The 18,228-nt window shown below is 42.9% G+C and overlaps 1 protein-coding gene across 9 annotated transcripts in view; it reads left to right on the forward strand.

Moving 5' to 3' along the window:
• Positions 1–18,228, forward strand: part of CDK14 (cyclin dependent kinase 14) — a 631,911-nt gene that overhangs the window by 446,832 nt on the left and 166,851 nt on the right. For all 9 annotated transcript variants that reach the window (XM_021102363.2, XM_084976986.1, XM_084976983.1 and 6 more), the window contains one exon: positions 11,967–12,030. In XM_021102363.2, the coding sequence (XP_020958022.1) occupies positions 11,967–12,030 (64 nt within the window). The remainder of the gene's footprint in view (positions 1–11,966; positions 12,031–18,228) is intronic.

The following is an 18,228-nucleotide window of genomic DNA, read 5'->3' on the forward strand; positions in this document are numbered from 1 at the left end:
CTCTAGGATGCATTCTCACCTCTTTTCCTTGGTACACCTGGACAGGCAGCAGATCTCTTGGCCTGCTGACCCCACCCTTTCCTTTGTAACTGCGGAGACAACAAGTAAGTGTCAGTGTCTGAGTCACTCCTGACTGCTGAGACAGAATACCATATGCTGAGGGACTCACACAACACACGTTCATTTCTCAGTTCTAGAGGCTGGAAGTGCCAGATCAGGATGCCAGCATGGTTGAGTTCTTAGTGAGGGCCCTTTTCCTGTCTGTGTCTTTCCATGACCTTCCTTGGAGTGTGCACACAGAGAGATCCTCTTTTTTTTTTTTTTTTTTGGGCCACATATGGAGGTTCCCAGGCTAGGGGTCAAATCTGAGCTGTAGCTACTAACTTATGCCACAGCCACAGCCACAGCCACAGCCACACAGGATCCGAGCCGCCTCTGTGACTTACACCACAGCTCACAGCAACGCCAGATCCTCAACCCACTGAGCAAGGCCAGGGATCAAACCTGTGCCCTCATGGATCCTAGTCAGATTTGTTAACCCCTGAGCCATGACAAGAACTCCCAGAAAGATCCTCTTTTTATAAGGACCTGAATCCTTTCATGAAGCCTTCCATCTCCTGACCTAAATATAATCTTAATTATCTCCCAAAGACTTCACCTCCAAATGCCATCACACTAGGGGTTAGGGTGTCAACATCTGAATTTTGAGGGACACAAAGATTCAGTCCATTGCAGGAAGCGTCTGAAACACCCAGATTAAGGGGTGTAGAAGAATTAGGCCTATATCTGCTTTAGCATGAGTCTCTTAGCTGATTCATATATAATCCACAATGCACAACTGTCATAATTTCTAGTTATTGGAAAATAAGTGGCCACATACTCCACTGATGCAGACATGCATTCAATGTAGTGTGAAGTTAACAAGATAGCTCACAATAATCTGGTACTGATGAAGCTAAATTAATACCAGTTTAGAATTTAAAATCAAGTGTAACAGCAACTGAAAAGTTACCGCTAATTCCCTGTAACACTAATGAACCCATAGCTCAGTGCTGTCCAGAGAATTGCCCCAAGTCCAGCTCTCTTGATGGTCCGTGGCTGTCAAGAGCGTCCGAAGATGAGAAAGCAAATCCAAGCCTGTCCTCTGTAGCAGCCATACTTCCTGATAGAACACCTCATTTTCAACTCTAAGTAATTTACTAATTTTAGATTATGACTATTCAGTTTTAGTCTTAGTATTCTAAATACCAGTTCTTGACCCACTGCATCTGTCAGGAGTAAGTAACCTATGTGCAGTGGAAGGTCTGTGGTGTTTCATGTCAGTTGCCCAGAGATTGTTGTATTGAGGTCAGGAATCTGTTCTTGGCCAGGAAGGAACAGGCTTGTGGGCCCTGGAGGACCTAGAGCTTGTCAGGAAGATCACCTTCTTCAAGGACTGTCTTTGCCACAGCGTCAGCCTAGCTTCTAGCACAGTCCTTGACAATAACAAGTTCACACTGACTTTTTATGAGTAAATGAATAATATATAATTGTATTTTTCAACACTGCGTGTTGTAATTGTATAGATTGGAATAGTACATATCCAGTTGCAAATACTCTAATAAAATACTGCAAATGTAGCATGTTCTATAGAATTATCTTGACCTACATTTTAACTGCTTTAGTTGTAACTCACTCATTCCTGCATAACCCATTCAAAGCTCTAAAAATAACAGCATCTTTTTTTTTTTTTTTTTTAGAACAGGTAAATGTATGGATTTCCTTTTGATAGGCAGGCCCTGACCTACATATTCTTTAACACAGGCACAGCCCTAACTCTCCCTGCTCTCCCTCCCCCAACCCCCACCCCCTGCAGACACAACAGCACAAGGCGGGGAGGGGAGGGACCTGGCTTCAGTCTTCCCCATTTCCTCTAGGAGCCTCCAGCTCTGCCTATCCCATGCCTCATCCTCAGGGCAGGAGGGCAGGTAAATGCCTCTGTGAAAGAGGCACAAAGGTTGTGAAGATGAGAAAGCAAATCCAAGTCTGTCCTCTGTAGGCAGCCTCTGGACCCCATCTTGTGTTATCGCCCCCCCACCCCCACCCCATTCACCAGTGCTAAAAACACAGAAAAAAAAATTCGCTTTTTTTTTTTTGGCTTTTTAGGGCCACACCCGTGGCATATGGAGGTTCCCAGGCTAGGGGTTGAATGTGGAGCTGTAGCTGCCGGCCTACGCCAGAGCCACAGCAATCCGGGATCCAAGCCGAGTCCATGACCTACACCACAGCTCATGGCAATGACGGATCCCCAACCCACTGAGCAAGGCTAGGGATCGATCCTGCAACCTCATGGTTCCTAGTCAGATTTGTTTGCACTACGTCATGATGGGAACTCCAAGATTCACTTTTTGAGGAGCCCTCCCCACCCCTCCTTCTGTTGGAGTGTGCTCTTTTTTCCCAAGCCTGACTCCTTTCCCTTCTTGACTTCAGTCTCCACCACAGCATCTCCATGGGGCTTGAAAGCCTCAGGCTATCCTGTTCCTCCTCTGGGCTGGACTTGTTGCCCCACTCTAGAGCCTGGCGAGTCTTGGGGACAGGAGCCCTGTCCTGGCCACCTCCACAGGAAGGGTTGCCATTTCCATGATGGCTGAGTTTTTATCGGAAGCTGTGTTAGACCCAGTGGTTTGGCTCTGTAGTGCTTTCTGGTTTGTTATGAATTCAGCAGGCTTTTGTGCAGCAGCCAGGGGACTAACCACCATGTAGAGGATTGTTTCTTTGGGGAAATATATTGTGCGTTCTCCAACTGTTGGAACACAATTCCGTTTTAGGTGCCAACATTTTATTTTCGTATTATGGAATTTTATAGTGGTGAAAGGATAATAAGATCACTGCTGAGCTTTCAGCTTGCCATTTGTACATAATGCAATTTTCCTTCTTGAATCCTGGGCAGAAACTTATAACAACACAAATGCCTATCAGTACGAGTGTGGATGAGTCATATTCCATTCACATGATAGTCACACAGGGGCTTTGGATGAATCTTAGCAGTGTCAAATGAAAAAATAAAATCTCAAAAGATTAGCAATAGCCCTATATCCTGTAGAGAAAATTGTAAATACGTAAAATAAAACTATTTTATAATCTTTATAAGGGCAATAAAATTATATTAAAAAGAAAGCCAAAGTGATGAACACGGTTCAGGATGGAGCTTATGGCAGGTGGGGGTGGGGGAGACGGGGTGGTCCCATAGAGCCTGAGCCGTGGGGTTAGCTGTGGTTGCTGTTAACCAGTCTAGTTCTTTTCTATGGAGCTGAGCTCATGGGTACTCATTATGTTAATTAAAACAAAATTCTATGGAAAAAAAATTCTGTGCCCTAGGTCCAAAGAAAGAAAAAGTAGGCTATAATAGGTGTAGCACTGCAAACAGGTAGCTGATGTGATGGTTTTGCTGCAAGCAGACTTATTTCTGTTTCCTTCATGTTTTATATGTATAAAATATCTACTTTGAGTATCATTTAGAAGTAATATTTGTTAAATGCTCATTTTACTCTGTAGTAGGCTAAATAACAAACACCAGATCTGTTAGACCCTAATTCCTGAACCTGTAATCATACCGTATTTAGAAAATGGGCTTTTGTAGATGGGATTAAGTTAAGGATCTTGAAATGGGGAGATTATCCTGGATTATCCAGGAGGGCCCTAAATGCAGTTATCAGTGGGCTTATAGGAGTGAGCCAGAAGGAGATTTGATTCAGAAGAGGAAAGACAGTGGGTGTGAAGATGGAGGCAGAAATTACAGTGTTCAGTGAATCCTTAGCCACCAGAAGCTGGAGGACACAAGAAAGGGACTCTTTCTTAGAGCCTCCAGAGGCCCAGTGAACCTGATTTCTGATTTCCAACTCCAGAACCTCAAGAGAATTACATTTCTCTTATTTTAAGCCACCAAGTATGTGGTTATTTGTTACAGCATCCACGGGAAACTAATACATTCACATGAACATGTTTTTGAAAACTGTAATTTTTTAAAATGCTCTCAGGAATGTCACAGTTTCATAGTGTTAGGAATCAGTTCAATTAGCTTTGTCCTTTTCAATTTTAATGTAATAAAAATGCATATTTAAACTAAGTTCAGAAGGAGAAAACAAAAGTTCCCAATTTTTCCAACTCCCAATACTTAGCCCACTGCCTCATACACAGTTAGTGCTCAGTAAATAGGAAAAATACTTTCATTCAAGAAAAAGAAGATGGCAGTCAGTCTGGGCATGTGTTATATGTCATCTATGACACATCTACATTCACTAAATTTTAATTGGCCTTAAGATTGCAGTGGAAGTGAACATCCGTGGAAAAACTGAGTATTTCTTTTGTTATTCTTCACATTCTGCCAATTTTGAGAAATGATTTGCAGCCTCTTGTTGTAAGAGACACCTAAGGTATAAGATGTTAAAGGACAGGAAAACAGGTGTTGGTAGGTGAGCTCTGACTTACAGCCTGTCCTCTGTGCCATCACTGTCACCTCTACTAGCTCCTGGTAGTATTGGAGGCCACCTCTTTTCCAAATGCTATCTAAACAAATAATCTTACACAGGAACTCTTAATGAAGGTGTGCTTGTGGTGATAACTTCCTGTCTACTGCTCATATTTTTGGGGTTGAAAAATTCAGTTAGAACAAATTATTTTTTTTCTTTTATTCTTTCTTTCTTTTTTCTTTTTTTTTTTTTTTTTTAAAGTTCCTAGGCCAAGGATTGAATCTGAGCCTCAGCTTCAACCTATGTCGCAGGTGCAGCAACACCAGATCCTTTAACCCACTGCACTGGGCCAGGGATCAAACACATGCCTCTGTAGTGACCCGAGCCACTGCAGTTGGATTCTTAACCCACTGTGCCACAGCAGGAGCTCCTAGAATGAATTCTTTAAAGCAGTGCTCTGAAACTTTAGTTTGCGCAAGAATTACCCAGGGTTCGTGTTGAATTATAACTTCTGATTTATCAGGTCGGGAATGGGGTCTGAGCTGCTTTCTGCAGGTGATGCTGCTAATTTGGGCACCACATTTTGAACAGCAAGGCTTTAGCATCTAGTGCTCCAGCCTCCAGATGCCTCTTCCTAGGTTATTTATTTTTTTTCATTGTGTGCTGCTGCTTCAGGCAGTCAGCCTACTTCTGCTGCAGTTACTTGGCAATATCGCCCCCTCCAGCCTCCACCCTCAGGCTCCTGAACAACATGCAGGGACATTTCCAAAGGGCACCGCAGGGGGACTGACAGTCTGAAGCCCTGACACAATAACATCACTCAGGGGAAAGAAGGGAGAAGCTGTGGAAATGAGAATGAAATCAATGAGGGAGTCAGGGTTTAGTGAGACAGAGCGTAGAAACAGTAGGAGGAAAGGGAGAGGGAAAAGAATGAAAATTTCATTGGAGGAAAATATATTTTAAATGAGTTGCTCTCACTGCAGTTAAGAGTGTTACCTGGAATAGTTTTCACGTTTAGTTTCTAGTTACCTTCTCATTTCTCTAACAGCCAGCTACTTGTTTTGTTCATTCATCTGCTGAAAGTCTTTTGTAGTCTCTGGACCCAGGCTAAAGACTTAACAAAAAAATCTATATACCATCTCCCTAAACCCAGGGCCTCTGAGAGATGGCCTAGTTAGATGGGGCTGGTCAGCCAGCCCAGCCTTGTTGCAACATTAGAATCACTGGGGAGGTTTGGAAAATTCCACATACCTAACCTTCACCTTGCACTAAAGTTAAATCAGAGTATCTGAGGTAGGTGCCAGTCTTTGGTACTTTATTTAATCTGTGTTTTTTAATGCTTCCCAGGTGCAGCCAAGCACCACTAAGCCAGACCTATATCTTCTAGATCTCATCCTTTACGCGTTTGGGTTCCTTCACATCTAAACCTTTGCCATGTCAAAAATTCTGCACGATGTTTCGGAAACACCATCTCCCTCAATCCAACACCTTCAGTTGAACAGCTGATTAAATAGTCAAACAGCTTTCTGAAGCCCCGCAGCTTTTCATTTTCTCAGTCCAGTGGCTCCCCCTGCTGGCTTATGCTGGGTAAAGCTCCCTGCTCTGCAGAATCTCATTACTGGTTTTGCTGCTTTAACCTGGAATCACACAGCTGTTAACAGCAGCTCTTCTAATCCCACATCCAACCTGTGTGCCCTTGGTCACTGCCAAAAATGAACAGTCTGAACATGATAACCCCTTGTCTGGTAGCACTTTAGGTAAGGCCTAAGGAGTGATGGAGCAACTATAAATACAGACATACACACATAATATGCAAAAAACCACATGTATTTTGCCTTCAAGATATTCTGATAATAGCGGTTGAGCGTGCTGGTTCCCTGCAAAATAACTGACATTGACATATACTTTGGATAGAAAACAGGGAAGGAAAGCTTTCATTCATACCTACTCTACCCTCTTTCATCTAATATATCCTCTTTCTTATCACCTCATCTCTCCCTAGCTGCCCCCTAAGTTATAGCTACAGCTAAGTAAAAATGGAGGTAGATGTCAATGCATGACCTCATCTTATCCCCCAAACTCTTTGTGGCCACGTTACTTTAGACTTTTATGGCACACGACAGTTGTGTCTAGAGAAACAGAATTTGATCCTTATTTTATCCGAATGCAAAATGTACAGTCCGACCCTTGGTTCTGATGAGACCTCATAAAACCGTGAATTCCCGTTTATACAGCTCTAGTCCCTGGATTGCCCGCCTTTGTCATTTATTCATGCCTTACCCCCCGGGCCCCCATCAACACTACAGGTGCCTGAGCCACTCAAGGTGCCGTCCCAAACCGTTTCTTTCTCACTCAGGGTAGACATGTCCAGCCCACCTCCTGGGACGTGGGAGCACCCCCTGACCTTTCTGAGTGCATCCTTTGACGACTGCTGTATTTATTTTTGTCCCTCTTCACAGGCAGCACCTGGTCACCTGGGGCTGGTGCAGCCATCCAGATGGGCCCTGGCTGGTAGAGGTGTGAGTCAGTGATTAAATCTGCATTGTTGTTTACTGCTGCATAATCACAGTACCACAAACTTAGCATCAGAACACACACTTACCATCTCACAATAGCTGGGGGGACAGGAGACCAAGCATGGCTTAGCTGGGGGCTCGGCTGCAGGGTCTTAAAGGGCTGCAGTCAAGGTATGAGTTGGGCTGGCCATCTTTTGTGAGGGTGTCCTAGAGAGGGATTTGCTCCCAAGCCCATTCAGCTTCTGGCAGGCTGCTGGCCAAGGGCCTCGGGTCCCTGCTGACTCTTGGCTGAGGCCACCTCAGTTCCTTATCTTGCAGCCTTCTCGTGACCACCTGCTTTCTCGAAGCCCTCAAGGGGAAGAGTCTCCTAGTAAAATGGGCGTCAGCATCTCACACGATGTAATCACAGAAGTGACATCTGATCACTTCAGCTACTCTTTTGGTTAGAAGCGAAGTCACTGGTCGCATTCACACTCCAGGGGACGGACATGAACACCAGGAGCCAGGGACTCAGGGGCCACCTTCAAGTCAGCCCACCTCCATCTTCTTTAATTTCTACTAGGTGACCTCATGGAATTTATGCTCAACTAAAAGCCCTGGGTCTTATTTTATACAAATTATTGCCTGCCGGGTCTTCCCATCTTGAGCAATTAATGAGTAAAACCTAAATCCTGGACATTATGTTTATTGCTATTAGGTTTCCCGGTGTTAGCTTCAGCCAGTTGCTCCTTTCAGATGAAACATTTTTTCTTCCTATCTCAGCCATCAGAATATCATACATCCCTTCCATTTCATATCAGCTGAGAATGTAAGATTTTTCTTGTATCTTCCTTTAAGTCACTGATGAAAATGCCGAAGAGGTTAGTACTAGTGCCGTGTGTGTGTGTGTGTGTGTGTGTGTGTATTTGCACATGTGCACGCAAGCACATACACACACACGCTCTGGAATAGAGATTGAATGAGATAAAATGAAAAAAAAAAAAAAAGCCTTGCTCCTTATACTCAGAACCTCCTTCTAGAGTCTGGTTAGTTGTCTGTGAATCATTTGACACCATCTGAGCCCCACTTCTCAGTCCGATCCTCCTGGGAGCCCAGAATCGCCTTGGTCAAACCAACCTGATTTTGAATTCCAGCTCCACGCACTTAGTTGTGATTGTTTCTAGATAGAAAGCGCACAAGCAGGACAAGTTGAGGAGTTCTGCTTTCTCCCTGGTGCATCTCTGAACTTGACACCATCTGTTCCAAAACAGTGTGTAATATCCAAGCCGAGCTCTGCTGAGCTTCTTCACAAATTTTATCTAGGACTTCCCACTGAGGAACCAGCAAAAAAGCTTCCGGAACCTAAAGTAGTACAGCTGGGAAGCAGTCATGAGCTTGGAGCTGCTGTGGACTTTCAGAGTGTCAGTTTGTTTGTTTGCTTGCATGCTTTTCAGGGTCGCAACTGCGACCTTAGGCATATAGAAGTTCCCGGGCTAGGGGTCAAATCAGGACTGCAGCTGCTGGCCTTCACCACAGCCATAGCAACGCCAAATCTGAGCCACGTCTTCCACCTACGCCACAGCTCACAGCAATGCCAGATCCTTAACCCACTGAGCAAGGCCAGGGATTGAACCCACATCCTCATGGATACCAGTTGGGTTTGCACCCTGCTAAACCACAATGGGAGCTCCCCAGAATGTCAGTTTCAAAATCATCAGTTACTCAGTTGTTCTTCATTTCCTTAGAGCCCTTGCTAAGTCTGATTGCAGTGATCAGCCCTGCTGGAGAATGCACGTCTCATGAAACAGTAAACTCCAGACTGGGAACCCAGCATGCTCCACCCATAACTTCATTAGCACCCACTCCTGTGAGCAGGTTTCATCTGCATTTAATAGGCCAGAATTCCTCTGTGCTCGATCCCTGTTAGAGACTTCCCTGACCCCTTGACCCAGGAAAGCAGTTCTTATTGTGCTTAAACTGCAGGTTTTGTTCAAGGAAAGCCCGTGAACTAATTTTAGCAGCCCTGGGGCCTGTGCAAAAGCAAAGACTAGCCAATGTGAGAGCTGTTAATAATTCGGAAGGGCAAGTCAGTATTTCTGACAAGCCCTCATTCTTCAGCTCTGAGCTCTGGGAGTGTATAATTCATTCTTCTGTTCTTTGTAAAGTAGATGTTTCAGCAGAGAGGCCCTCTTTTTCTCAGTGTCTTCCTCTGCCCATCATAAGGCTGACACAATGAGCAAGATTTATGCTGTACCTGTCAGCACATAGGTAAGACCAGAAGAGTCCTCTGTCTACTGTGACGACACAACGGATGTTAGCCTAGTGAAGAGATGAACCATCAAAGGAACAGGGAGACACAGAAGCCACTCTGACATCAAAGATGACACACCCACTTCCCTTAGGGCATAAGTAGCCCATCAACTCTAAACATGCATTTCACCCCCGTTGCCTTTCTAAAAAGGCTCTTCCAGGAAGCAGCATTGATTTTGAATTCTTTTCCCTTGCCCACTTTCTATTTCCCATGCACATGGCCTAGGTGTGGTAGACAAGAGAAGAATTTGAGGTCTGGAATCTCATCAGTCAACACTAGAATAACTCAGAAAAAGTCCTATGTATTTTACTTTGCAGGTAATTCTTCTAAGATGGTCAGAATATTTGATAAGCCCTCTGAGACTGGACACTGTATATGGGGCAGTACAGTGCCTGTGAAAAAGCTTTAACATAAGCACTGTAGAAACGTGGGTCGTCGGGGTATCAATCCTACCTTTATTAGGAATGAGAGAATGAGTTGCATGTTTTGCCTGGACTTTTCAGAGTTTATAAAACCCTAGAGGTTCTATTTCATATGTGGTGGATTGATCTTGATCAAGATGGGATTTGGGGGGCTGAAAGTTTCTCCCTTTAGTTGCCAAAGCTTAGTAGTTTGTCCTTTGCACGAAATTCAGTGGGAGCTCCAAGTGAAGCATCCCCTAGATGAGCTGTGCACTGCCCACACACCTGATTGCCTCTCTTTCTTGAAATCATGGGCAGAATTGGTGGAAAGAGAGGGGGGCATGCCTTTTGCAGGGACCCTGTTGTCACAATTGTGACTTGACTTTGCCTCTCTTCTTGTCTTATATCACCATGGGCCCCTCTTGCCTGTCACCTTCTGCTCTCACCCAGCCCCTCCAGAGTGGGACCTTGTTTGTGTAGATCTGCCTGTGTATGTTAGTATTAATTAGTGCTTGCAAAGTTAACCAAGGTGATTTTAAAGATTTGCATTCCCTGATCTCCTGAACCTGGATTCCAGGTTTCAGTGAGGAACATCGGGCATGTGTGTAACTCTGATTCACATGGAAGCAGTGCAGGAAGCACTCGCTGTACATGCCAGCTTTTGCCCTCGCGCCCCCCCAGGAAGTCATACATAGACTCAGAGCTCTGCGTCTCCCCATTGTCTAGTGGTACCTCTGGGCCTCAGAGACAGAGATGAATAGGCGTCCTTTTCTCCCTAATGTCAACTGTGCCTCCAGATTTTTTTTACATTATTTTTAATTTAATTACACTTTAATTGATTTTAGTTTAATTTTTAATTATTAAAATATAGTTGATTTACAATGTTGTGTCAATTTCTACTGTCCAGCTAAGTGGCCCAGTCATATATATTCTTTTCCTCATACTCTCTTCCATCATGTTCTGTCCTGAAAGATTGGATATAGTTCCCTGTGCTGTGCAGCAGGACCTCATTGATTATAATGCCACTTGTAGCAACGTGGATGCAACTAGAGCTTATCTTACAAAGTGAAGCAACTCAGAAAGAGGAAGACAGATACCATGCCTCCAGTTTTGCCAGCTTCCGGCTTTCTCTCTTCCGCTTTCTAACTCACTTGACTCTCCGTGTTGGTCCAGCATAGTTTGAGTTACAGCATTTGGCACTGACTCCACAGATCAGGGAGTCCCTGTGGAAAAAGCGGGTGGGCTAGATTCTTTCCCATGGCCTGCACCTGCTGGGCCTGACTCCATTTTCTGTGGGTGCTTTGGAGAGCACCTGGTCTCAACATGATGCCTACTGCGTGCTGGATGGTGGGCTCCCCCAGACCAGGAGGGTGCTGTTGTCAGCTCCAGAGTACACAGGAGGAAAATAAAGTTCTTTGAGGTCCCATGGCTAGCAAGTAGGGGATCAAAGGAGCGTGACTCCCTATTCTGTGCTCCTCACCTTTCAAGCCTACTGTTCTCCAGTGGAGATTTAACGATCATTGCATATAATAGCAATAGGTGGTGGAACTGAAAATTCAAATAGAGTATGCCCAGTTATACCTGAACTGGAATTTCTGTTTAATTCCCTGGACTAAGTCAAACGTGGTGGGGATGGGAAAGGAGACAGGGGAAGAAGCTGGAAATGTGGATGGAAAAAGATGGTGTAGGCAGAACAGTATTTGGAGATGAAGAAAGTATAAAACACGTGACTAAAGGTGGTAACTGTAACAGACAGTCCGGCCAGTAGAGCGTGGGAGTATTCTGTCTGTCCTGCTTCTTTGAAATATTCTGATACCCAGACAGAGGACGTGGTGGAAGAAGTGACACAATTCTCATAACTGTTCAATGATGACCCATCTGATACTGTGAAGGATGAAAGCTCATGAAAGAATCATGAGGCACACATACATACTTTATTCAGTTTCATGAAGATAACAGTTCATCCTTTGAGTCCTAAGCCTACTTATTAAGTTAGGAGTTGGTAAAATGCAGCAGATTTAACTTATTTTAGCACATTCAGCTGCATTTGTTAAAACGTTAACAAATTTTTAATTTTTAATTTGTTAAGACGTTTTAATTTGTTAAGACTGTTTTAATTTGTTAAGACATTCAACCTGGGTGGCTTTTTAGCTGGGTTTGTTTTTTACTGAAATAAAATCCCTGGCACATGATAATGGAAAAAAAAAAATCCAGAATTTCATCATATGTCGTGTACTGTTTTCTACCCTGGAGAATCTTGAGTGCTTTGGAAATAATAAGTCTGTTTCCACAATTTCCTACTCTCCACTAGGTTCTTGGGACGCCCAATGAGGACACATGGCCTGGAGTTCATTCTTTACCACATTTTAAGCCAGGTATGTTTCACTAATTACAAATGACTAAGTGCTTCCAAAATGCAAAGGGTGAATGTATAAATGTTCCTCCTCAGGCTGATATATCACCTGGAAAAATTCTGGTTACTTTTGCCATTGTGTGTTATACCTCTTATTGGAGTTGTCCTCTGGTTTTCACAATTTGTCTGTAAAGATGGAATGAGTGACCTCCCTTATGAGAGTTTTTCACTGTATGTGTTTCATTGGATTTGACTGGCTAATCTTGTGGTAACCTTTCATTTCATCCTCAGTTAGACTAGCATCCATGTCTATAAAAACAAACTTTATGTCACTATAATCCATCTGTGTGACCTCTAGTAATAATACTAGGAAAAGTATTAAATTGTAAAAAGGAAAAATAACATTTTTGATTTATTTTTTTTAAATCTCATAATACATGGTTAATTAATTTGAGCATAAATGACAAAATGTTCTATATTTCCAACATTCCTTTTTTTTCATGTTAAATATTTAAACCTCTAAACTGGAAAATCAGAGAAAATGCAGAACTTTTAAAACAAGTTGTCACTTTTTACTTACCACTAGGTGGCAGTCAAGAAATTTTCAGTTTTAATAATTACACTTAACAGAAGAATTTCAAATATGGTCGATTTAATTTTTATGGGAGGGATGAAAGGTTTGCAATTAGAAATTTAATAAAAATCAATGGAACAAATTATTGTAAAATAATCCTCTTTTTTTCTTTTCTTGGTTACAAAACATGGATTATAAAATGAGCCCTACCATAAAATTTCTGAAAGGAACTTTATGGAAGATCTAATAGTCCGTTATTTTATGAGGGGAAAGAGCTATGAATAATCACTACAATAGGAGCCAAGTATACTCTTTTTCTTCCCTTTCCCTCTTGTGGGGGACCATCAGGAATAAATTATCAATCCCAAAGAATGACTGAATGAGGAAACTATTTTTATTCTTAGTAATTTTCTTCTGAAAGTGTATGTATGCTATACGGAGAATTCTCTTATCTTCTTTGGATACTGCAAGGACTTTGTACTTTTACTGAAAATTCTAAATAACTTCTATGTCTTTAAAGATTATAGAAATTTAACAATTTAAGATGGATATTTTTTGTTTTTTCTTTTCTTTTTTTTTTAAGCAAGCAAGAAGCATCCTCTAAACTGTCTCATTAATGAAGTTTGACAACACAGATCTTTATATAAATGTTCCAAATGTGGGCTCTTAAAGAAGAGTGGCTTCCCTGTCTTATTATCTTAAGTCCTAGGGAAATAATATGCGAGAATATGGAAGGAGTTTCAATGAATAAAATTAGCAGAAAGGAACAATTAAGATAGGCAGTTGGCCTGCCAAGTTTCTGGACTAGAAAACATTATTTAATTTTGTTGTGAATAGAATTTATTTTCTTTTTCTTTTCTTTTCTCTTTTTTTTTTTTTTTTTTTCTTTTTTTTTCAGTTTTGCCTGCCCTGCAGCCTATGGAGTTCCCAGGCCAGGGATCAGCTCTGAGCTGCAGTTGAGACCCACACTGCAGCTTTGGCAAAGTCGGATCCTTTAACCAACTGTGCCGGGCCAGGGATCAAGCCTGTAGAGACGCCATAGATCCTGTCGCGCCACAGTGGGAACTCCATAGAATTTATTTTCATCAACAACGTACAATAGCCTTTATTAAATGTGTTCTGGAAAGTACTATGATGTAATGCAGATTGTACAAACAGATTGGGAACTTCATGAGATATAGTTTATATATCTGCTCATGTATATATTTTGCTTCAGTAAATGTCTGTTGTCCTGAATTGAATGTTTAAAACAGACATCATTTATGTGACTCTTCTGGTAGATATATATATGTGTGTGTGTGTGTGTGTGTGTATATATATATATGTATGTTTAAGTTATTGATATATGTACAAAGTGCCACTACAGACATACAAGACATAGAAGGTAATGGCGGTCGAGAAGAATATGTTTAGGTGAGTGTAAGGGATGGGTGCTGACTAGCAAGAAAGATACTCTGGGCAATGCTTGGGGCTTGTGGATGAGAGAAGAGGTGATACATGCTTCCTGGGTTGCCTTGGGAGGAGTCAGGGAGAGAAGGATAATAGACGGATGCAGAGGAAGCAGATCTGTGAGTTTTCACGAAGCACTAGACCATCAGGGGAGTCTTGGGGAAGAAGAGCCACCCTCCCAAGGGAGAAACATATCCGTGCTAGGGTCCATCTGTCCCACCCCTCTTTTCCAGGACTTTATTCAGCCCCCAAAGAGTGCCTTAGAAAGTCTGAGGGGAAACAAGAAAGTCTGAGCCCTGAGGACATCCTTTGTTTAGTTTAATAGACTTTATGTCTTTAGAGCAGTTTTGGTTCATCACAAAACTGAGTAGAAGGTGCAGAGATTTCCTGTATGCCCCCTACCCCCACACATGCACAGACTCCCCCATTATCCAGAATCCCCACCAGAATGGTGCATGTGTTACCATGGGTGAACCTACATTGGCACATCGTGATCACCCAGAGTCCATAGGTTACATTAGGATTCATTCTTGGTGTTGTGCATTCTGTGGGTCTCGTCAAATGTATGATGACGTGCATCCACCATTATGGTATCAGGCAGAGTAGCTTCACTGCCCTAAAAATGCTCTGTGCTCTCCTCTTTCTCCCTCGCTCTCCGCTAACCCTTAAAATCACTAACTAGTCTTTTTACTGTCCCTATAGTTGTGTCTTTTCCAGACTATCACATAGCTGGAATCATATGGGATGTTGCCTTTTCAGATTGACTTCTCAGCATCAGTAACACGCATTTAAGGTTCCTCCACGTCTTTTCATGGCTTGAAAGCTCACTTCTTTTTGGCACCAAATAACCTGCCACCGTCTGGACGTACCACTGTCTATGTATCCATTCACCTACCGAAGGGTATTTGGATTGCCCGAGTTTTGGCTAAATGAGCAAAAATGCTATTAATACCCCTGTCCAGGTTTTTGTGTGAACCTAGGTTTTCACCTCCTTTGGGTAAACACCAAGGAGTGCAGTTGCTAGATCAGAAATACGTTGCCCAATTTTTGAACAGATAATAGATTGAAGCAACTTAAAATATCGAACAATATTTTTAAAAAAGCACAGAACAAGGCTTCCCGCCTCTGTCTGCCACCTGCCCACTTCCCCAGAACCATTGTCCCAACCACAGTCCCCCAATTTATGGGTTTCTCTTATGTTTCTTTCCTTTATGTAAGTATAAGAAACAATGAATAAACATGTTCATATTTGGCATATTAAACACAATTTGAGGTCTGCTTTTCTCATTAATGCATCCTGTGGGCTCTCTCATGTCACTGTATCGAGGAGGCCAGCGTGGCTCCCCTCTGCTCTTGCAGCCACATTGTTTTACATTGTATGGGTTTAAACTGTCCCTATGTGTGGATGTGTGGGTAGTTTCCAGTGTTTTGGTATTACAAATATGACAGCCTTGTACATACACACATAAATATACGTATAATTCACCTGTAAACTAGGCAAAAGATAGCTGTTCACAGAAAAAGAAATGCAAGTGATCATGATACATATAAAAAGACTATGTCAGGTTCCGAACCCTCCGTGCCCTGAGCCACAATGGAAACTCCTGATCTGGGTTACCTTTTAATAAGCTCTCCCTGGCTCTCGTGCAGAGAATGGGGGCCCAGAGCAAAAGCAGAAAGACCAGTTAGAAGACTGCAAGGGGAGTCTAGGAGAGACAATGAAATGTGTGTGAATAAAATAGCCTTACCTTCTCAGCTTCTCATTTTAGCTCAGAACTTAATGTGTTTTCCCTTGGAAAGTGGAGCAAAACTGGAAGAACATTTTACAACTGTTAGGATGGTAAAAGAACAATTAGAGAACTGGGACTTATTCTTTCATTTAACTAACACAAAATTCCCTCACCTCAGCGTAGTCCCATAGCAACCGGGCAGCTGGGACAGGCCACACAAAATAAATCAATATGTGTGTAACATACAGGTGAGCACACACACACACATGTGTGTGTATTACACATAAGAAGAAGTCTAACCTTGGGAGGTGCTGCTTTCCACATCATTTGCTTCTATTGATTGATTGATTGATTACTTTTTAGGGCTGCACCCGTGGCATATGGAGGTTCCCAGGCCAGGGGGTCTAATCGGAGCTCTAGGTGTCGGCCTCCACCACAGCCATAGCAATCCCAGATCCAAGCCAAGTCTGTGACCTACACCACAGCTCACTGCAATGCTGGATCCCCAACCCACTGAGTGAGGCCAGGGATCGAACCCACAACCTCATGGTTCCTAGTCGGATTCCATTTACTAGAAATTCCATTCCATTTCCACTCCCCATTTACTTCTATTTAAATTTCTCTCAGAAGAAGTGGGAAGTCGGTCTGTTTCTTCTTTGAACCTGATTGCCTTTTCATTTCTTTTCCCTCACGCTCAGGTTCTGTGGTTTATGGTCTCAAGAGGAGGGGTCTCTCCCTCAGCCTGGCCCAGCGCCTCTCCCCTTCCCACTCCCGCCCCTCCCTCCCTCTCCTCCCCATGTCTCCGACCAGAGGGTCTCCTTTCATCACTATCCTCGGGCTGCCTGCTCTGGGCCAGCCTCCAAGGTGAGAGGTGACACTGTGGTATGCTCAGCACTTCAGCAATTCTGTCACCTTGGATGAGATTCATCACAGGCCAAGCCTCATGCTCTATAAAAAAAGAAGAGTTCCCTGCAAATTGCGGCATGTTCCCTTTCACTTGTTTCCTAATTCTCATCACAGGATGCTTTTGTTCGGTGCCCTCTGCCTCCATTTCCCTCTGGGATAGGAAGAGCCCCTCACCACCCCCGGCATGTGGTCCCTGGACCATTTTGCCCTGCCTCCTTGGCCCACTGCTACTTTACGTCAACAGAAGCTACGTGGCTCAAATGCCACGGGTGAAATGATGTTTGAAATTCTTTGTTATGAGGCAGACCTAGCATTCCTATTTTTAAAAACATGTCTTAAGTTTTAGAGGGGTTGTTTGGGCTTTGTAGAACTGTGGTAACCCCAGATCAGGGAAGAACATAGGTGGATATTTGAGGTTCTCCAGACAGGTAGAATCAGGGTGAGGGATTGAGAATTATGAGAGAGATTCTGGAATTTCCTGCTGTCAAGGAAAAACCCCCGGGCTGCTTGAGCTGGGATTGGGGGGATGCTGTTTTGGTTATGGCATAATTACTTCAGCAAATTGAACACTGGAGTTGGAAGAAGTTCCAGGGGGCATCGAACCTTGCTCTCTCCCTCGCAGGGCTGGGAACCTGAGGTCAGAACCCAAAGTCAATGTCAGAGAAGGAAGTAGATCCAGGATCCCAGGTTTCCGTTCCATGCTCTTTTTTCAGCTTGAATTATGGAAGCTCATGCTGCTCCATCTGGATCATGATTTCTCACTGACCTTCTTCCAATGAACAGTTTATTGACAATTAGTCTATCAAGACAATAGTGAAAAAGTAGAGAGGATCTGACCTCTGTATTTAGTAAGATGCAGAACCACAGGCATCACTTTGTATGAAATAGTCTGGTCCCGAAATAGCATGTAGAGTCCATGTATGATACTTTTATTCATCTCTGAAATGCTTCCAACAAAAGGGGCATTCATCAGCTATTTAATTACCCGTTATTATGCAGGAGTTTAGAAAAAGAAGGCCCTGTAAAATAAAGTTCAGGGAGAATATTACTAGACCGGAAGCAATTAAAGGTAATGAAATTGATACTGAAATAATTCTATTTTCCCTAATCAAGGAAAGGAACAGAGTATTTCTAAAGTGATTATATTATTCCAAAGAGAAAGTTATCTAATCCAAGAGGCAGTCTGATTAAGGGAAATTTGACGAAGTCAGAGTTTCTTTCAATGAATGAACTAGGATAAAAACAGAAGAATTTGCCATGGAGGCAGATTGCAAAATGGTAGATTTTTAAATGTCCTATGGCCAAAATTAAGCCCACAGGTGCATTGACCTTGAAGGCAACATGTAAATATGGACTCAGTCATACTAAGGCTCTACAATGAGGTGGAAAACTTCCTCAATCCTGCCTGTTCACAGACCTAACTGAGGCCTCCAAACTAAATAGATCTGAAGGTCTTAATTCAGAGGAAAGGTGTAAATTAGTGCAGGAATAGATAACCTCGGTATGAATACCTTGCATTTTATGTTGTCTTTTATTGTTTACAAAGCATTTTAGCATATTA

This window comes from Sus scrofa, chromosome 9 (genome assembly GCF_054392235.1).
Source record: "Sus scrofa isolate SSC_HxYL_T2T_F1_AM1 chromosome 9, Sscrofa_HxYL_maternal_Yorkshire_Landrace_v2.0, whole genome shotgun sequence".
Lineage (NCBI taxonomy): Eukaryota > Metazoa > Chordata > Mammalia > Artiodactyla > Suidae > Sus > Sus scrofa.